General features: G+C 35.8%; 1 protein-coding gene across 1 annotated transcript in view; it reads right to left on the reverse strand.

Annotated features, from left to right (window-relative positions):
* The window catches only part of AUG3 (HAUS augmin-like complex subunit), a 254,323-nt gene that overhangs the window by 149,787 nt on the left and 81,756 nt on the right, over positions 1 to 22,780 (reverse strand). Inside the window, exon 5 of the mRNA XM_089826625.1 lies at positions 10,986 to 11,052. Within this exon, the coding sequence (XP_089682751.1) occupies positions 10,986 to 11,052 (67 nt within the window). The remainder of the gene's footprint in view (positions 1 to 10,985; positions 11,053 to 22,780) is intronic.

Raw genomic sequence — 22,780 nt, forward strand, 5'->3', positions numbered from 1 at the left:
CATGTTAGTTGTTATCACCATACGTTAGACACCAAGGATCGGCAGGCATTTGGTCTAAATCACTAAGACGTCAAGGAAGATTGTATCCACAACTGTAGCAGTACAGAGTGATAACAAAAATCACAGGATCAGCAAGGTGGCGATGGGAGTTTACATATTTGTTTATCCATACACATTGTAGGTCGAGATCTCTAGCGACAGTAAACAGTCGTCTTCCCTCAATACGGGCATACTAATTTGCTGAGAGAGGCAGTGATAGCGACTATTGGAGGCACATACTCTCTATCCCCCGAAGGCATTGAAACCAAGCCGTATGTTGATGGGTGACTGATTGCGGAGTGTGATTAGAAGCCTTGGCAACGATATACAGAGATACGTATCAGCTGAGGGAACGAACACGCCCAATCAAAACGGTCAAGTTAGCTATGTTGTGAGGGCAGAAGGAATATGGGACATCAGAAATGAGTCACGCGATCAGCAAGATTCCTCATGTACAAAATCCAAGTTCCATGATATTGTTGTCTTATATTCGAACTTATTCTAGCTGTATCTACACTGTTGCACTTCCCTGTATTAAAGTGTGTAGTGACAAATATATTTAGTTATAAGCACACATTAATAAATTGCATGAATAAGTTTAATGCCTGATTTGATATATCTTGACAAGTTTTTTTGTGATTCTTCAAATTATCATAACCAATGTTCACACTGATAGCTCCACTCTCCACCATTATTTGGCATGTGATCAGCCACTTCCTTTGCTCTCCGGGTCTGAATATTACAAAGACACCAAGCACAAGATAAGGATGATGAGGTGGCAATCATTTGCTTCCTCCAATTACAAAAATTCAGTTTCAAGCACAGTCAATCACAACGTGCCAAGTGTCCTATTTTCTCATTGGCTATCAAAATCATTGTAATTTTCTTATTGGGCCACAAATTGGTGCCTTCATGTAATTGGTCGTAAATTTGGTTTGTAGGAAAAAATCTCGGCCCTTTATCTTGAATCAACCTTGGCCCTTCATTGTAATTGAGCAACTATAAAAGAGCAAGGCCTTATCATTTGTCATCCATTAGTTTAGAAGGTAAGATTAGAAAGCTACAGTAGAATAGGCTAGTTAAGGGAGAGACATGATGAAGTTGTTTCGATAATACTTTTCAAAGTAATGGATAATTCATTGTTGGTTTTTCATGGTGGATTACTTAATTTTGCTTTGTAGTATTGCATGGTTTCCTCAATCTTTCACTAGAGTAGATTTTTTTTGCATGTTGAACTAGTTTGGTTGAATGGAAGTTATTGTGGATGTTTACTTGTTTGACTTGAACAAATCCGGACCACTAGTCTCTTGCCAACGATAAGGGTGCCTTCCGTGATAAGCTGATGAAAACACTTAACTTCGATTGATGTTCAATCTTTCGTTTGCATCCAAACAATGGGATTGGGGATAGGATAATGATGTGAAAATCATTTGCTAGGTGGGTGGAGCCGCTAGTGAGATTACGTCTACTAGAGTCCAAGTCGTCCATTATTCCTTTCGTTCTAGTTCAAGGTAGAAGTAGTAGTAGAAGTTAAGTTTAACTTGAATGGGAAGGGTTGGAAAATCAAAACTACATTTTCATTGAACATTGTAGAGCCAAATCTTTCAAGGTGCAAGAGTTGATATCCATTGAATGAATAGCGTAACTCCCTTTTGTGATAACCATCACATTACATCATAAAACTGAGTGAAGTCCACAATTAAGAAGGAACCTTGAATTCCTTTCACAATCTTACTTTGCAAGCTGGGCATGAGAGATCACCTTATATCAAGCAAGAATTGAGTGTTTTGTGTTTCTCATTGAAGCATTAATTATTTGATTCTACATAATGTAGTGGAACAAAACTCACATCAACAGGACCATACAGTTCGACAAATAGACTTCAGGGATTTCTAGGGATAGCGGAGAAGCTTGGTAGGTTTTTCATGGCAGGTAGATGGGACACTCATCCGGTGATATATGAATCGAGAATTGCTGCATTTACAGGCTCTGTTCATTTTCTGGTAACTCTAATCATTCAAGGAGATGTCATCCTGATTTGATGTCCTTTCAAATTATAGAGATGTGGTTCAGAGAATCGAGTTTTTTCCAAATGGTGTCTCACTGGTAAAGAATGCACCTCAAAGAGAGAGGAACAAGAGTTTCATTTGTTTCAAAAAATTGCACTATATTAAGGGGAATTAGAAGGTTTCGAATTGTAGGCACTTTGGAGATATTTTTGAAGAAAAGAATGAGTTAGAGGCTCAACTAGGGGAACTAAACAGCAAGGCGATTTCAGAGGACATGGATGCTATTTGTTTCAAGAATCAGCAAGATCCGAAGGAAAGATATTTTGAAGTCTTGAAGAGGAGATTGATTGGCATCAAAATCAAGGGAATGTTAGCTTAAAGAGAGAGATTGCAACACGAAGTCCTTCCATTGTTCGGCTAAGACTAGGAGATCAGCTACAGAATTATATCAGAGATGAACAGCGATGGAAGGAGGTTGGAAAAGATTGAAGAAATTAATGAAGAAGCGCTTTGCTTCTTCAAGAAGTTATGGATGAAAGCAGCAGAGATGGATGCTTTTGCTGAAATAGAGGTTTTGAATATGATTCCAAACTTTGTGATAGAAGGGGCCAATACAGCCTTGATGTGGAATGTGACTTTAAAGGACCTGAAGGCAGCATTTTATGGTATGAAAGGGGACAAAGAACCCACGCCAGATGGATTTCAAGGGGTTTTTATCAAAAAAAATTGGGACATTATTAGTACGGAGTGGTTGGAGGTGGTTGAAAAATCAAGGCAGAAAGGATTCATGCTCAGGGACTGCAATAACACTTTAGTAATTCTAAATCCGAACAAGGCAAATGCTGACTACTTTGAAGACTTCCACCCAATCTCTTTGTGTGACACAATCTACAAGATTGTGTCAAAAGACATAGCTAATAGAGTATAGAGGGTCCTAGAGAAGATTATTTCAGATAAAAACAGTAGGTTCATGTAGGGTAGGTCCATATTTGAAGGTGTTGTGATTGCGCACGAAGCCATTCACTCTATTAGAACCAGCAACATGAGTGCAATGTTTATCGAACTCGGTGTTAGCCTATGATAAGGTAAACAAATCATTTCTATTTAAGGTGTTAAAAAAGTTAGGTTTTCGTAATCAGTAGGTGGATTGGGGAAAGGGATTGATTGGCAATCCAAGGGCTTTTGTGATGGTCAATGGAAGCTTGCAGGGTTTCTTTGATATGTTAAGAGGTTTCCCATAGGAGGATAAATTTTAACCTACGTTATTTACAAAATCGGTGTTATTTGGGAGGTTGATTGACAAGAAGATATGGGATGGCCAATGGAAGGGTATTTCTATTTCGGGGGGTGTTGAACCTTCCTCTCACTCCCAATTTTGAACGATACGCTCTTGATGGGTGAGGCTTCCTTACATGAAGCTAGGGTGATAAAAGAGGTCTAGGATAAATACACAACTACAACAGGGCAAGAAATCAACTGGCTCAAGTTGAAGATTTTTATTTTTGATACAAAGCGGATTTGCAAAGAGACATTTTAAACGTTTTCAGAGTTAAATAAGCCAAGCTGCCTGGGAAGTTCTTAGGTATTTTGTTACTTGGAGGTGAAAATAAACTAAGATTGTGGAACAACATGGGGAATAGTTTCCTCAGTGATCTTGAGGGATGGAAGAGCTAGTGGCTGACTCTAGCATGCAGATTTTGATACTTAAAATGGCGGTGTCTGCTATTCCTCTGTTTTCTATGTCCTATATGAAGATTCCAAGGAAAATAGTGACAATGACTAAACAAAGGATGCAGATATTTTTGTCAAATGACAAACAGGATTTCAACAAGATATCACTAATGGCCTCGGAGAAAGTGTGTAAGCCAAAACCAAAAGGTGAGGCTGGCTTGAGAGATGTGAAGCATATTTACAATGCTATTGGAGCAAAACTACTTTGGGCCATGGTTTGAAATCCAAATTAGAAACAGGCAAGGATTCTGAAGACTAAGTTATTAGATTATCAAGAAAAATTTAGAATTCTTACAGTAGCCGATCCACCATGTGGCTCGGCATTATGGAATTTCCTAATTTGGTGTAGACCAATAGTCATGACCATGTCTCATGGCTAATTGGTAATGGGGAGTGAGCTGAGTTCCGGAGGGACTCCAACGAAGGGAAGGAAATTTTTGTTGAGAAGGTGGGTCTAGAGGTAATTTGTAATGTGGCAATGCAACAATGGGGGCACAAGTTGAAGAATTATATGGAGGAAGTCAAAACTGCACATGGTAGGGGCCGGAGATGTAAGAATGCAGAGGCATAGCAGGTGGAAGATCGATATAAGAAGAAGCTGAAAAACGTTTTTGAGAAAAGACAACTACCTGTTACAGGGGAGGAGGTTATATGGTGGCAGAGAAAAATGGAGCATATTCGATGAAAATTGGCATTTAGAGTTAAATGAGGAATGAATTTCAAAACTATGTTGCAATAACTTGACCATGCCAGAAGCCAGGGCTTTTACTTGGTTGGCATTGAAAGGGAAGTTTTTAATCAGTGATCCGATGCTGCGTATTGGATTTTTGGTCGCTTTCAAGTACTTTTATGTAATTGGAATGAGGAAACATTGGATCATTTGATGCTGCATTGTCAATTCATGCAGACTTGTTGGTGTTTGGTCATATCTAAATTGGATTTGCAGTGTACTTTTCCAAGAACGCACAGAATGTGGGCAAAGTTGGATGATAACAAAAGCAAAAACAGTTTTCTCTACAATCTAGGTTATTTGCCATGCCATGGTGTTATGAGAGATCTGGAAGGAGCAGAACCGAAGGATTTTTCAAAACAAATTCAAGGATCTAAAGATCTTTTTGAATAGAATGGAAGCTGCAATCACTGAAGTTACAAGTAATGTTGGGCTAAACCAAGATTTCACTCTCTATGTATGATATAATTTTGCACAGGGAGTGGTCAAGATTAAAATTCAGGTCTGTTCACCAGTTTTGAGGGGCTAATCATTCCTCTAGGTATAGTGAACAGCTCTTTGGCAAGCACCGGAAAGGGATTGACACAAGGTGAATTTTGACGTGGCCTCAAAAGGCAATCCAAGACCATATGGTGAAGGATTCATTATAAGATATTCTTCAGAATCTCAGATAACACTATACTCTTCAAAGCAAAAGCACTAAAGTAAGGGACAAATAATGAGGCAGAACTGCAGGCAGAAAATTGCATTGTTCAAGAGGCTGCAAGAATTGGGATGAAGAGGATGCACTTGGAGGGAGATTCAATGTTGTTGATTGAGGAAATTTTCAATGGAGATACCTGTGCATGGTGGTTACCAAAATAAATGAAGCTAATTCGATTAAAATTAGACCTATTTAAAGATTTTCAGGTCTCCAATATTAAAAGGTAAGAAAATGCATAGGCGGGTGCTCCTTTGAAAGAAGGAATTAGATTATATAATTCAAAGAATAAGGAGCTATTGGAGGACTTGCAAGATCTTAAGGGTGAGCGGTTGAAGTGGAATGGGTGCTCTAATTTGTAAGGTGTTGTATGTGGTGATGCTTCAGTAGGGTTAGAAGTGCATGGGATATACGAGGTGCTCTTTGTTTGGTTTGGGATGGCTATATGGACTTTGGCCTAATGGTATTGAGGGTGGTGGATGACATTTATTTCCCATTTCGATTTATGGTGAGGCAAGTACAGAGGTGGGTGAGCTGGCAATCTCTTAACCTTAATTTTGCATGCCTTAAAAATAATGGTTATGATGGGATTTGGAGGCAGATTGATACACTTAATTCCCTTTATGAGAAAGGCCTATCGTCAAGATGATTTGTTGTATGTTTGTTGAACAAGTGGGGTTCCAGAATAGAGAACTTTACTTTAGAAATCCTCAATTTTCAGAGGCCATCTTGTGGTCCTGTATCCCTTCATAGGTTGAAGAGAATTTTCCAAATTGGGGATACTAAGTTTATCAGTCAACTGCAGTCTCTATTTGGGAAGGAATTTATGGATGCCAACTAAATGAATGTGGATGTATCATCCATGCTTTTTGCTCGGGCCATGTTGTTAGGGTCTCGAGAAGAGGCACTTTGGATAATGGGGGTTGTTGTGAAACTGCAATGGATGGGTGGAGCAATACAAATGTTGGCCTTTGTAGAGCCTCGAGTCAGTTTCAGGGTGTTGGGTGAAGGATGGAGATTGTTGGCTGGCTCCAGCGAAGATTTGCAACCGTTTTTGGTGTGGAGCACCACAGTCAGGGGAGTCTCGAATTAAAGATGCCCAATAACAATGAAAGAAGCCTAAGGTGATGGTGAAGGAAAGAGAGGAAGAGGAACAAAACAACAAGAGGAAAATGAAGATGGGGAAGAGAATGGCTAGAAAGAGTCGAGATCCAAATGAATAATATAATAATAGGGGTGGGGCACCTAACACTAGAAGTAATGGATCATTCACCTCCCTCTCCATTGAGGGAACCTTGCCTATGGGTTTAGGAAATACTGCAGTTCACAGGAAATGTAAGGCAGGAGGACTTTTTTGGTTTGAGGGTTGTTCACTTTCTATAGCAAACAAGAGAAACCATCATCATACAGAGTAACCAGAGCTAGACCCGAAGTTTGTGGATTAAAATTCAATGGGGTTTTGTCGTAGTGTTTCGTAATTACTAATAAGGGCATACGAAAGTGTGTATATTTGCCATAGGAGAATGTTTATGGTCGATATCATTTTGTAATTAGTCCAGTATTTGGACTTGGGTAGCAGAATGGGATAGGCAGAAAGGGCGTATGTGGGCTGAACAACCAATTTTTATCCATTAGGCTATTTGTGGGAACTTTGTTCCTAGAAATTGAACTTCTGACGGAAAAGTCGTCAATTGGCCGAAAAAGTTGTCAGTTGGCTAAAAAAGTCGTCAGTTTGGCCAAAAAATTGTATATCTTTCCCGTTATTTATTAGTCAGTTTTTATATCACTCCACTTTTAACTCTTGTTCTGATATTTATTAGTTGTTACCTCACTCCATTTTTAACTCTTGTTTTGATATTTATTAGTTCTTATCTCCACTTTTAACTATTGTTTTTCTTTTTATTTAAAAAAATAATTACTTGTGATCTCCACATTTGCTCATGTTGATCTATATTTATTTAACTTTTGATTTTTAAAATTGATTTAAATTTTAGTTTTTAAATTATTTTAATTTATGTTTTATATTAATTTAGTTTTTTCTTTAAATGTTGTTTTTTACTTTCTATAATTTATTTAGTCAATAGAATATATATTTGTTAGAGACTTCATATACTCTTTTGTATTTCTCTTATTAACTTTTCATAATAGATTTTTTTATGGGGTTTTTTAAATGATTATTTTTTCATATTTGATAAATTGAATTTAAATAAATAATATTTATCAATCTAGTTAAATTTTAAAAAATTAATACTCTAATTTGTTCACAATATATATATTTTAAATCTCCACTTTTAACTATCATTTTTCTTTTCTTATTTATTTAAAAAATAATTACTTATTATCTCCACATTAGCTCATGTTGTGATCTCTATTTATTTAACTTTTAATTTTTAATATTGATTTAAGTTTTAATTTTTTTATTATTTTAATTATTAATTATATTACTTTAGTTTTTTCTTTAAATATTGTTTTTTAGTTTCTATAATTTATTTAGTTACTGGAATATATGTTAGACTTCTCATTTTTTTTTGTATTTCTCTTATTAATTAATTCATAATAGATTTTTTGATTAAGTTTTTTTAAATGATTTTTTTTTCATGTTTGATAAATTGAATGTAAATAAATAAAATTTATTAATCTATTTAAAAGATTCTAGTAAATATTATGTTATTTAAATTGGAAAATATTAATAATCTAATTTTTTCACATAAGATTATATTTTTAAAAATAATTTTAATATTGAGCACATATCAGCTTATTGTTGCAAGCACAAAAGCGTGCAACTGCTAGTCTAAAATGTATGGAACTATGGGAGTAGTTTTCTCTCTCAATTTTCACAAAAGTATTTTGGTAGTTTTTGTCATGATAATTATGATATTAATAAAAATCTATTATTACCAAGTAAACAAATATACATATCATTCAATAAATAATAGATTATATGGTATGACTATATTCATATAACATTATATTAATTTAATTATATTCTTTTATTATATCTCATTAATTTTAATGATATATTATATTATAATAATATACTATATTTGTTTATACATTATATTATTATAATTATATTGTAACTTTTTAATATAATGTATTCATTTATTATTTTATTTTTTATTATTTATTATTGAATCCTATTTGAGAAAGAGGTCATTACCGAGCAGCCCACCTTCTGTGTTCTTATAAAACAAGGACAATCGGCCTTAAGATTGCAATTTGCAAGCATCTCCACGAAATTCATGTTGTGATTTGCTATGAGGAATATGCTATGATAGATAGATTCCAATATTATTGATTTTATGATTTATTTATCTAGATATTATGATATTTTTTACATATAAGTTTGAATATTATCATGACTTCATGACATCTATTGATGCTAATATCAGTTTTTAAAATTAATACTGTTTGCAGCTTTGAAATTAGGAATGTCCCAAGAAAGGAATATTACACTTCCCCCTACAATACAAAGAAAGGTTCTATAGTATTTAGTGCTTTATTTTGTGTTTCCCAGTGACAAATAAGTATAAACATTAATAGCATGTTATTTATTTCAAGATATGTCAAAACCCTAATTGAAAAACATCATAAAAAAGTGTGAATAAAGTTTTGACTTTATAGATGATTCCAAGTACTACCAACCAGCCACATTTTCCATTCTGATTCCTGAGGTTTTCCTAAAGTGATTCTTAAAGTTTTAATGTATACCTATCTACTTTTCTCTCTCAACTTTTAAGGGACAAAAACATTAAAACGTGGTAAAGCTAGAAAGAGAGATTTTGTTTTTAAGGGTAAAAAATTGAAATTTTAGAAACTAATAAAAAAAAAATTATATAATCCAACAAAGATTTAGCTAAAAAAGGATAAAGCTGCCTCTAACACTGAGTTATATGACAGTGGAAATTATTTTAGGACCAGTCTTTTGTCTTGATGAATAAAAGAGCATTTTTTATCATTCCTATCAAATTGATTCTTGTAATGTACTATGTGAATTTGTCAGACTTTCCCCTATTTTTCAACAAAGGTAGTCATATTTCATTTACACTTTTGGCCATGTGATGTCAACAGCGTGCGTACAGAATGCCATTGTAATTTCCCAATTTCATAAGCATCGACTTTCAGAAGATTATCCTATTTCCTGACCCTCATAGGCTAATGGAGTTGTTTAGAGGGTCCATTTCCCACTCTAGTGGTCAAGGATGTTCAGGAATGCTTTTCATTTGAGTCAGATCGGCAAACTTACTATTTATAGTAAGCTGCTATTTTGGAAAATCCAGCATGACTATCTTGAGCATAGCACCTGAACAGTTGGTACTGGCATGGATTTGTGGGGACATCGGCAGACCCTCTAGTTTGAGAAATACTATTTATGGTAAGTCAACTTATGGTAAGTGCTAAATCTAGCAGGGGCAGCCAAACTCATGTATGCATATTGACTGACTCATTCATCGATTGGCTCAATTTGTGGAACTTACTATTTATAGGTTGTCAATTATGCCCATATTGCTATTTTTTGCAGTGCACTTGGACTCAATATTAGCAGAGATCATCAAGTGATTAAGTGGATTAAGTTTATTGGCTCAGGTTTAAGGTATTAATTATTAATAAAGAATTCTATATTAAAAAATTAATTATTAAGGGTTATAATACAACGTATTCATTAAAGGGGACCAATTGACATAAATGAGTGCATTAAATGAATTTTATAGTAAATGGAGTGGAACTATTTATTATTTCCCTAAATCAACATGGGCTATAAAAGCAAATTTATTAAATATTTTCAAAAGCACAAAAGCAAATATATTTGTAAGTTATGTGAAATTTATTGGAGAAGATACTTGATCGATTTTCTAATTGAGAAAATATAAAAAGACAGGTAGAAATCGATTCTTTCTATGGAGCATTCTGTTATTTGATGAATTTGGTGGTTGTAAGAGAATTTTCCTTGGGGTTTGCATGACAGGTCCAAAGGTTCCAGGTTTGGAAACATGAAACTTCTTCAAAAGTCCAGGCATTTTACATGTTTGAAAGATCTTACTGATTTAATTCTGAGTCATCATGGAGCCAAAATGGTGAAGCTGTGTGAGTTTGTGTGTCCAAATCAGAGGCTGTATTCTTTAATGTGTCCATTTTTTCTTTAACGTGTCCATTTACAGTAGATATTACTTATTCTTCAAGCCTGTTATTTATTCCTAAAGCTATAAGTGAGACTCTACAGTCAGCAATGAGGTTTCCAAGCTGAAGCACCTATCAATTGGTAATTGCATCCCAATAACTTGGGATGTCTAGCTGATATAACAAGGTGTCAAGCTGAATTGTGAAGGAATCATCACCAAATGCAAGGTGGTGTCTAGTTACAGTTTCCTATCTGCTGTAATTAATTTCCAGAGTTCTGAAAAATGCTATATGCTTAGTAATTGCTGAGTTATATGTTAAGTAATTGCAAAACAATTCAATCAATTAAAACACATATACATTCAGAAATCAGAATTTAAGGATTCCATGGCAACTATTTGACTAAATGCCAAATGGGCAAAATTGAGTTTTCAGGTTCTTACAGCCACTATGGTTTAAAATCGTATATTGCATGTTTTCTGTCATGCATAAGAAGACAAAACAAAACATATCTTCAGCATACTGTTAAATGGCTACAAAACAGCAATCCCTCAATTAAAACAACTTTAAAAATATTAATATGCACTTTCAAATGTTGTTAAATATGCATATATAAATACTTCTGAATGAAATGCTGTAAAAAGAATATATAGTTCACCTTCCCCTGAATGATAGTGAGCCAATTCCCGTGCAGATGAAGCAATTTTATCCATCACTGCATTTATCTAGAATCAAAATAAAACAAGAGATGACTTAATAATTGTATTTACAGATGCCTCGCTTCATGTTGAATACAATAGAAATAAGATTACAACATATATCATCGAAATTTGATGAAAGGCACTTCATACATAAATGAACTAGGAGTCAAATTTAGATTGACTCGTTATATAAGAATTTTGGAAATTTCCAGCAGTTAGAATTTGCTTACCGCAGTCAATTCCATATGCATTAAAATTATTTTTTGAAAAACAAGAGCATCTCATATGAAAAGTTGCTTCACAATGGCTATGCAGATGTCATGTCCCCTTTCCAAGCCTCAATCGTTGTTAGTACCTAGCCTATTATTTTCTTCCTATAGGCTACTGGGGGAAAGTAAGTTAAATATATAACAATTTAACTAAAGTTGCCTTAACTTTTTGATATTTATTAAAAGCCAACTTAAGCTTTATTATCAGAAGGTATGTATAGAAAAGAGGGTCGATGTAATATAATTTAAAAAATACAAATCTAGACATTTTTGGACAGAAAAATGATTTCAAATTAAAAAGCAGGTTATAGAAGGGGAGGTTGCGCATATATAAAAGCATTCATTTTATGAAATCAGAACCCTTTTCTCAGAGATCATACTTTGTGCATCTTCTTCTCTATGAATCAAAACAAGCAAGGCATTGGGATTTGAGGACGAAAACCCTCCAATCCTTCATGGTGGAATTATTCAGAGATCAAAATTGCATATACACTTCGAAACATTTTTTCAATTTGGCGGCTATAGACTTCACTGAATTTATCACTTTTATACTATTAGCAGATTGTAGTAGTTCCATAGTTCTTATTTTTTATGCTTAGTGAAAAATCATGAAATTTAATATTGGTTAACCGTTATTCCATTCTTGGTCAAGTCATACTATTCTAAGTTTGTTTTTTTTGTTTTTCCTGCTCATATCATAGTACAAAAAGTCCTAGCATCTTTGTTGAATCTAACACTATTAGAAAGGGTGATCATACATTCCAAGAATATTAAATTTGGCACCTTGTCTATAATACATATTCAAAAGGAAAAAAATTAGACTTGGCAAATTGATCTGTGACTCCTGAGCAGCAGTGTCGGAGAACAAGCGGTATGGGCACCGATAAGACATTATCGACATTGAAGCTTTGACACTAATTTGAGCTCGATCCAACTTGTCCCATCTCTCAAATTCTGGTGTATATCAGTCACACAACAAGCCTGAGATTGATTCAATCTCTGCCAAACAATTAAAGTCACATCTGCTAGAGGACATCCTCTGTAGAGCCTAATAGATCCAACTCGGAATTAACATGAGCTTCTGCAAATAGCCAACCACCTTAGTCACAACATTGACTCCAATCTGGCAAATCAATCATATCCATTTGACTTGGATGTATAGCATCCAATTGAAATCAATGATCTACATCATTTCAACTTTGGTACGAGGACACCACGTTTATCATTGGCATAAATCACTCACACGAGCCCTGTGCATGAGCAGAAAATTCCCCCAACTGAATCGACCTCCAAGTCACCTAAATCGGTGAACAATAAGCCATTTGAAATCCCCTAGCCAAATCTGTCTTACAAGCATTAAAAGACAAAATATATAAAATGACTTTAGATATTTCAAATATCATAAAAAAGAATTTTATAGATCCAAAATATAGACTGCAACAAAAAATTTGATTGAGAGATGTCACGCAATTTGAGAGTGATCGAACCAAAACGAAAGAAAGAACATATAATCAGAGAAGCCCTTAATAGCGGACTCAAAAGCAGCATAAGGGCCCATGTCACCAAGCTAGGTTGAGCAGCGAATTCAGGTTGAGCAGCGAATTCTGGCAGCAAACTCTTGCAGTGAATTCTGCAGTGAATTACTTTTATTAAATTTGGAAGGAACAATCAGCATTACTGCAAGATTAGACACCTTGTGTGAAGATCAAAACAGGTGAAAATCAGAATTCAGAATTGTTTAGAGACTGAGATTTCCTTAAAACCCTCGATCAGAATATTTGTTTGTGTGATCGAGTCATGCACTTCATTTAGAGGTACAAATTTCTTGCCATTTCAAGGGATAGCATCTGTCACAGCTGTGAGGATTATTACTTGTTACAGTTTGTGGAGCTCCAAGTGATTGTATTCAGTTGTCCTGGCGTTGGAAATTTCAAAGTTTCTTTCAAGGGTTTTTGAAAACCAAGCAATTCGGATCATGGATTGGCAGACCGAGCATTTAGAGACGGTGGCATATATTATAAGTTACATTGAAGCAAATTCTTTAACAATATAGAAGGACCAACCTTATCCAGGAAATAACAGTTTCTACTCAACTTGTCAGGTGATATCTAAATCTGCACTTTTCTGAGTCTCATTTCAATCAATCTACTTTGAAATCCACTTAATAATTATTATTTTATTCTTGTCTGCAAATAATAAGCAATCAATTGGCAAATTAAGTTGCTATTTGCCTGACCTCTAACATATCAACTTTATTTTATGGTATTGAATTTTACTTGTCAAACCCCAACCTCATTATTGTTATATTTACGAAAATGAATACTGCAAAGTGCAAACTATGTTTAGTCCAATCTATGGAAACTAGACAGCTAGGGCAAAATATGACAGACAATGTTTTATCTTTTGGTGCACAAAATATGCCATCCCCTTTTACTACAAATCAGTTCCACACTTGGTACCTTGGAATCTTTCCAAACCAATGAAGAATGAATCTAATAATGAAGGTTGGATTACTATAAAATCTAAATGATCCAAACGACTAGAAGCAACATTTAATCCCCCAAAAACTTGAATCCCTTCCAACACTTTTCTTCAGAACTCACATAGGTCAAAGCCATCCTCTACAAGAAGATCGGGATCGACTCCGTCCAGACATTGTTTGGATTCTAATCCTTTTATTCCTCTGAGAGATCTGAATCTGAGATTGCCCTTGCCTGAATTCAAATCAGCTCCCATAACCAAATTGGCTAAAAAGGAAGCCCTAGCAAGCCAACAGGAAGCAGTCATCCCTAGTCCAGTGTAATGTCCCCATATTTTTAGCCTCTCAGTGGAGTTCTTAGCCTTTACATTCTCCGAAGGCTAAGTGGAGAAATAAGGAGAAATTGATTAAATTAATTTCTTATAAAGTCATTAAATAAATTAAAATTAAAAGGTGACTTTATATTTAATTAATTTAATTTTCTAGAAGCACAACTAATTATTGTATTCGAAAGAGGGAAGCTTCTAGAGAGTGCATCTTCTATAAGTACAACTAACTATTGCCCTGAAAAGGGGGAAGCTACTAGAGAGTGCAATTAAATACTATTTTATTTCCTTCTAGAAGGGTGAAGGAAAAGAATAAACAGAGGCAAGAGCTTCATTGTTAAGCATCCGATTATTGTGAATTGCATTTGATATAAACTTGCGAGAAGAAACTAAGGGTTTCTAATTTCAGTTAGCCATTGGAGAGCGTCAATTCTTCAGTGTTGCAACCATTTGAGGTGGTGAAATATCCACTGAATTTGGCATTCAAAAGAGCTTCATTATGGAGATCTATTTGTGTTTGAAGTAAGGAATAACCAAAGGGTTTGAAGAATATTGAAGGACTACCGAGTGCAGATCTGAAGATTCATCTTTGGCAGCCATTAGTAATCATTTTTTTTACTTGCTGCTACAATACACGCTACAGTATTTATGCTTGATTCCGATTGCAACTTTCATCTCCATCCTTGGACAGCACTATTATCAGGTTCCTCTTGCAACTATTAGTAGTTAGCATTGTAATTATAGGCATATAATTTTTCTGTTGTAAGTGACAATTCAGAATCAGATTTTGGCATTGTTGTAGTCATTATTGTAAGCCCATTTGTCTTGGCAAACTCATAGCAACACTGTACATGGGAATGAATTCAATAAAGGAGATATATGTTGCATACCATTTGTTTGACGAAATGTCCATCTAATAGCATATATGATCAGCATAATAGTTGTAGGCCAATTGTTTGTCAAATTATCAGCTGGCTGTAGGTATGCATTCCATATCTAGTTTCCATGTATATGCATTAAAAAAAAACAAAAAGAACTGCACTTACATATTAGTTCATTGTAAGAGGCATTGTAATATCATTTGCGAACATTCTAAACTTCTTAGCATCACTCAAACTATATCAAACAAACTAAAACACAAAAAAATCAGAAAAGAGAATGGCAGCATACAAGTGTTTGACAATATTCCTTGAGCTAAAATCAGTCAATTTGGGCAAGGGATATTACCATGGTTACCGGGAGACCCGTCTCCCCCCTAAAAGTCGCATCTCGGAGACCGAGACACGTCTCGGAGACTTTTCGCATCTCCGGAGACCTCAAAAAAGGTTGGAGACTTCGTGACGAAGTCTCCTGAAGTCTCCTCGTCTCCTAATCCAAAAAGTGAAGTCTCCCTGAAGTCTCCTGGTAAAATATAATATTAAATAATTTTATATATTTTAGCCCTCATTTTAATGTTTTTAATATAAAAATTAAGACCACCGACAATTTAAATGATTAAATCATTTAAAATATTTTATTTAATAAATTAATAACCTTAAAAACATTAGAAACACTTTTAAAAAATTATTTTTATTCAACAATTTAAATGATTGAATCATTTAAAATATTTTTGGAAAGTGATGATTTTTTGGAGAGTATGATAGCTGAAGACCTTGAGATGGATGATCACAACCTTGTGGAGTAGATGATAGTACCATCGACATACTAATACTAGATATATTTTTTTTTTTTGTTTATTGTACAAAGTGTTCATTTTTTTTTGCATATCAGCAATTCAGCATCAAACTATACTTTTTTGAATTTAAAATTTGAATATGTAATGATAATCTCAGCGATTATCAATCTGATATGATGGTGATCATATGCAATATTCGAAAAACAAATATGTCTATTAGATACAATATTGTGATCATGTGAGTTTTGAAATCTTTGACTCTATGAGTCTATTTTAATTTTTAATGTGACATTACTATTATTATTTACTTTAGTCTTACAATATTACTATTTTCAAATTTTGTATTTACTTTTAGTATTACTCTTTAAAATATTAAAAAAAAAAAATTTTAAAATAATTTTCCGTCTCCAAGTACCCCCATCTCCTATTTGAAAAATTGCCATACCAGTACCGGAGACCTCGAAGTCTCCCCGTCTCCCGGTGACCTTGGATATTACAGTAGTATCAAAGCTTGCTTGCAAAGTGTTTGACAAAATGTCAAACAATTGAATATGAGAAGCATTTGGTGTTTCACGAAGTTATAACCGGTTGGGGTTATTACATCCAATGGCGACTGACAAGGACGAAATCCTCAATCTAGATCTTCAAGGTCATGAAGTGAAATATAACCAACAACAATGTTAGAAGTATAGACTATATGCCAGATGGATGGGAATGGGTACAGAGGTAGAATCTATTGTGAAATAGTTGAAAGAATCTTATGGTAAGAAACTAGAAGTAACTATTTTGGAAAATGGTTTTCTTTATATTAATTGTTCTAGCTCTAGTTACAAAACAGAATTTTTAATTTAAAATGCTATAATTTTTAAAGGCAAATCTTTTAGAGTGCCCTTGATTGGCAACCTTTCTTTAACCCAAACAACTTATGCTCCTTCATAATAGATCATGTTGTTAGTTTGCCTAATCTCCCTATTGAATCACTAACAAAAGAGACTCTTATATTGATAGGCAACAAGTTAGGGAAATATGTAGTTTTTGTAGAAACAGGATTAAGGTTCTCCAATCCAAATATCATAATCAATATAGATGCCAACATCTATAATCCTAAGCCTTTACATATTTGCATTAAGTGAAAGTCACTCATGACAGAACCAAGATTCGCAAAAGGGTCTTTCATAGAGGACCTTGCATCAACTTCTACGATCCCTAATCGGAGCCCTTCATTTCTTTATCCTCCTTCAGACATGCAAATTATCCTTAATAAGGATAAGGGAGGCTTTTCCATTGTGGAATTCCCTTTAGGTGTTGATTTTGAAGAAGAAGAATTAAGAGAAGTTGCGCCCCCGCTCCCCTCAATTATAGTGATAATTGTTATCTCTATAGATCAAGGAGGGGAGGCTTCAATATTCATCATGAATGCCCCCCTTTTAGCCCAGATGGAATTAGAGATAAGTGTACACAAAACTAGGAGTTAGGGTAGTTCCAAGCAAGATCTTAGCAAGAATGTTGGGGAAGAAACCACAGAGGCAGGGTGTTGGGACTCCAAAAGGGATAGGCCTTAGAAAGACATAGTAATACTACTTAATGAAGAAGAAAGAGGCTTCAGAATTGAAACAAATCAAAGGAGAGAGGAAAAGGATTACTAAGGAGGGGATCACCTGGATAATGACATAGATATCCAAGGGGAAACTGTTGTCGGTAAATATTGTGTAGCCGACATGTCCTTTTGGGAAGGTTATTGTTATGTAGCCGACAGATCCCTTCGGGAAGGTTCTTGTTATGTAGCCGACAGATTGTCGTGTACCCGACGGACCCCTTCAGGAAGGTTCTTCGGAAAGCATTTATACACCCTCTTGGGTCATTGTAAATCATCGAAGAAGCATAATGTAATGTCTTTGGCATATGCGAATAATAGAAGAAGTTCTACTGTTCTTATCTATTATCTGTATGCGTTAATTTCCTTACCCCAATACGGTAAACATTTGGTGTCGTTGCCAGGGACCTGGAACAAAGGCAAGCGGATGAAGACTGATGTTAAATCAGCTGAACAAGAATAAGAATAAGCTAAAGGAAAAGGACAAAATACGCATCGCGCAAGAAAATTTAATTTTGGCACAACAAGCCGAACATAGACAGAGGTTTCAGCAAATTACCGACGGACACCATAGCAATGAAGAATTGTTGGACGAGACTCGATAGCGGCTAGATTTGGTGGAAGAAGCAAGGGAGGAGTTTTTGAACCTACATACGCTGAGGGAAGAGAATCCAGATGGGAGGCGATTGACTCGCACGCCTCGGAGTGCCGAGGGAGCACGAGCGTGGAGTGAACTCTTCGTCGAAGATATACTTCCGAAACAGACAGCTTCAGTTGACAAAAACCCTTCTTCACCAAATAGCACAACTATCGGGAGCAGCACAGGTGTTCAGAGCAGCGCAGGTGCACAAAACAGCACAGGTGTACAAAACAACGCACGAGTGCAAAACAACGCAGGAATCCAAAATAGCGTGGGAGTGCAAAACAACGCAGGTATACAACAAACCCCTCAACTTTGAATAGTAATGGCAAGACCAAAGGAAAAGTTGCCAAAATTCGATGGTGATGGAGCAGCCAATCCGATCCAACATTGTAAAACATGCGAAACGATTTGGAGAGCAAATGGCATAATAGATACAGACGAATGGGTCCGGCAATTTCCAGCCACCCTACCGGGTGTTGCAATTGATTGGTTTGCCGATATAGATCCCCAGAAATTAACCACTTGGGTAGGAACTTTGGAGGTTAAGTATTGCCGTACGGATTTGGATTAATGGCCGTACAATCTTTATATAACACTCATACTCGTACGAAGAGGCACTTTAATTTCTTTCTTCCTTACACTGTCAAGGGTCTTCTGTTTGGCAGCGTACGAATTTGGAGAGTCTTCTGTTTAACACCGTACGGCATTTGAGAAGTCTAGCAGTTGTTCTTGTTCACCATACAAACTTTTCCACAAAATTTAAAGTGTTAACTTAACATTATACGGGTTTCTTGTGATGCGTTTGTACGGCGATTGTTTGAATGGATAGTTGATGCTTTCCTCCAAGGATCTTATGAAAGGACCAGCTTACGGCTTCTCCCAGTAGCCTTATATCCGTATGAAGCCATTTGCAAAGTCACAAGGTATTCAAGGAGAGGTCGTACAGCCAGCTAGAGTGGTGCAAGTGAGGGATTGTGTAGCTTTCACTCCAGGAAAGGAAAAGAAATTGTGTAGAGAAATAACTAACCTAAAAACAAATGGAGTTTGCAAAAAAGAGGCAATGGAAGAAAAACTTAGAGGAAGCAAGAGCACCAAAAAAAAAAAAAAATGACAGATTGAAACAGTTCGGAATGAGTAATGCATGATGCCAAAGAGAAGGGTAGACATAAGCAATTGCCACAAAGAGTGTGGAATTGGAAGAAAATGACAAAAATAGTGCGTTCCATGCAGTTTTGTGTGGCTTTCGAAGTGCTAATTTGATCTTGGCGACGAGGGGCCTTGCCCCTCGAACCGCCCTGTATCGCAACAGGGAGAGGGCCCGGGGCGCTGCCCCCGAACCCCACAGGGGCGCTACCCCTCGACCCCGCTGGGGGCAATGCCCCCTAGACCCCCAGTCATTGAAGATATCAATCGTGGGAAGTGTGACTAGTTGATGAGACCTGGAGCTACTGCAAGCATTGAGTGTCTGTGTACCAAAGGCACTTGGAGTAGGTGTTGGACGTGAGGCTGTCTTGGTGGATGCATAGAAAGCTCAAGAGGAGTCGATCATCCAGTTAGAGGCAGTATAGCGACACTTGGCTCAGGGTACCCAGGAGTTGGAAATAGAGAAAGCGACACGAGTGGCTATCAAGGTCAGCTAAGGAGACAGTATTGTGTTAGCAGACGCTGCAGATGCAACGTGGTTTGGAGACCAGTCTGGTGCAGGCACGAGACAAATGTGAAAGTGACGTGAGAAAAACAGATCTATCTTGTTGTAGTTAGTCAGTTAATGTATTTTGTTTGTTAATTTGTCTCAGATATTTTGTAATTGTCGTCCGGAGACAAATTTTTCTTTTGGGGGGGGATGATGTCGTCAATAAATATTGTGTAGCCGATAGGTCCCTTCGGGAAGGTTCTTGTTATGTAGTCGATAGATTGTCATGTAGCCGACAAACCCCTTCAAGAAGGTTCTTTAGAAAGTATTTATACACCCTCTTGGGTCATTGTAAATCATCGAAAAAGCATAATGTAATGTCTTTGGCATATGCGAATAATAGAAGTTCTATTGTTCTTATCTATTATCTGTATGCATTAATTTCCTTACCCCAGTACGATAAATAGAAACATAATGTCCTTCAAGCCCTTCAAATGAGGAACCCGATAGCCAAGCTAGAGTGGAGGAAGAGGTTCGGATCATTTTTGAGCATTTATGAAAGTTTCTAGTTAATGAACTAATGAATGAATTTGTGGATGAAATTTTTTATGAAGAACTATTGAGACAAAAAGAATTGTTGATCAAGGAAACTCTTAAAGGTGATGATTCAATAGAAAAGTGGAAGTTAAACAACTGCTATCAGAACTAGAAGATTAGAACCTAAACAATTAGGAACAAATCGGGATAGTTGTGACTGAACCTAGCAAGAATAACCATGATTGTGCAAAAACATATAAAAAGAGGGAAAGAAAATCCCTACAAGAACTAAGAATGAAAGATGGATGTGCTCATGGTTAATCTAAATTAACCGATATCTTTACTATGAGGAAGGGGAAGATCCTTCCCAAGTCGCCATGAATGTCCTAATTTGGAATGTTAGGTGTTTAAATGACCCTAACAAGCAACAAGTCTTAAAATGTTGCATATCAAAAACAAAAGCAAAATTCATTTTATTACAAGAAACGAAGCTAGATAGGAATGACCTAGAGGGTTTAAACAATAAGCTAGGAATTAGAGAGATATGGGGATCTCCACCCAAGGGAGCCTCTAGAGGTTTAGCTTTCATATTTAACCCAAGGTTTCTGACTATAACATCTTTAGAAGATCACAGAAATAGTAGTTGTAGCTTGTAGTTGAGCTTCAAGATTTTTAATGTGTATGGCCCAATTCAAAAAATGGAGAAAATCGAAGTCGGGAAAGAGATCGAAGAAAAACTAATTGTTTATCAAGAAGAAATTTCAAGCATTGGAGGGTATTTCAATACTATAACTAAGGCATCAAAAAAATGGGGTGGAACTTGGAACTTCCAAAAGCAGCAGTAGATTTCAACAAATGGATTAACAAAAATGGCCTAATAGATATTACCACTTCCAGAGATAGCTACACTTAGAATAATAGGAAAAAAGGGTTAAGCTTTATTGTGGAGAAATTGAACGAATCACTACCCAATTGAATTACACATCATAGAGCCATAAAAATTCAGAAAATTATCCTTTCAAATTTAAGCAAGTATGGTATAAGGACAGGGCTTTCTAAAGACGATAGAAAAATGGTGGAATGAAATTGTGTTATTGGGGTCTAAACTTTACTAGGTAGTTAACAATCTTGAAATTATTAAGAAAAGGCTTAAGGTATCGAATTTTGAACACTTCAAGAATATTTTTGAAAACAAGGTTGAATTGGAGAGTCTAAACAAGGAGGTTATAGTGAAAGAAATGAATTTAGCCTTATATGAAAGAGAGAAGTGTTTAATGAAGGATTATGAAGACATCTTAACCAAAGAGGAACTGTTTTGGAGACAAAAGTCAAGAGAAACATGACTAGATGCAGGGGATAGAAACACAAAATTCTTTCAAAACAGTACAAAACAACGTAGAATAGCTAATAGGATCACTTCCATTTAAAATAAAGATGGAGTAAAACTAGGGGACTCAGATGATATTGCAAAAGAGGCAATAAAGTACTTTGAAGAAATCTTCAATAATAACGATAACCAAAACCTAAGGGTACCTGAAAGCATCATTAAGAACATCCCAAAGCTTATATCCAAAGAACAAAATTAAAAAATTGACAGGAAAATTTACCTTAGAAGAAATAAGTGCAGCCCTCAAGCAAATGAATCTAGATAAATCTCCAATGTTGGATGGGTTTCCGGCATATTTCTTCAAAAAAATTGGGACTTCATAGGAATGGAGGTAACTAAAGCTTTAGGAGTACGAAATTCAGGAAAACTCCTCAAGGAGGTGAATAATACCTTTACTGCACTTATCCCAAAAAAGGAGAACTTAGACACCTTTAATGATTATCATCCTATAGGTCTTTGCAATACTCTATAAATTATTTAGTAAGACTATGGCAAAGAGAATCCAAAAAATTCTCTCAAACCTGATTAGCGAGGAGCAAATAGGGTTTGCGCAAAGCAAATCTATCTTCAGTGGAGTAATTGTTGCCCAAGAGGCTATACATACCGTTCAAAACAACAAGCTTAGTATGTTAATTAAGCTAGATATTATAAAGGCACATGATAAAGTGGATTGGGGGTTTTTAATGAAATGCCTCGAAGCCTTTGGGTTCATGAAAGGTATAGATCTCTCGGGAAAAAATAGCAACAAAATCAACAAGCACAAGGGGAAAGGAAAAGAATTCTCTGTTAGCTTGGGACAAGGTATGTAGACCAAAAGACGAGGAAGGTGTAAGTATCAAGAACATCAAAATCCAAGCTAAATTTTTAGGAGCTAAACTAGTATGGAGAATGTATAGGAAACCACACCTAAAGTCAGCAAAGATCCTAATAGAGAAATATTTGAGCAATATTGATCCGATTAGCATATTCAAGGAGAAATCACCACCTAGAGGATCAAGAATTTCAAACTTCATGATCGATTGTAAATCAACCATCCATGATATACTACCATGCAACCTGGGGATGGGGGAAGAAGCTCTCTTCTGGCAAGGCTTTTGGGGCGGATATGGTGCTTTGGAAAAGGATGGTAAACTAGCCCAATTAAGGTTGAAACTTGAAGCTAGATGGAGAAATAGAGTAATAGATTATGTGACCTTTGAGGGTGAAGGA

The sequence above is a fragment of the Cupressus sempervirens genome, chromosome 4 (assembly GCF_028749045.1).
Source record: "Cupressus sempervirens isolate cs-2001-9-10 chromosome 4, ASM2874904v1, whole genome shotgun sequence".
NCBI lineage: Eukaryota > Viridiplantae > Streptophyta > Pinopsida > Cupressales > Cupressaceae > Cupressus > Cupressus sempervirens.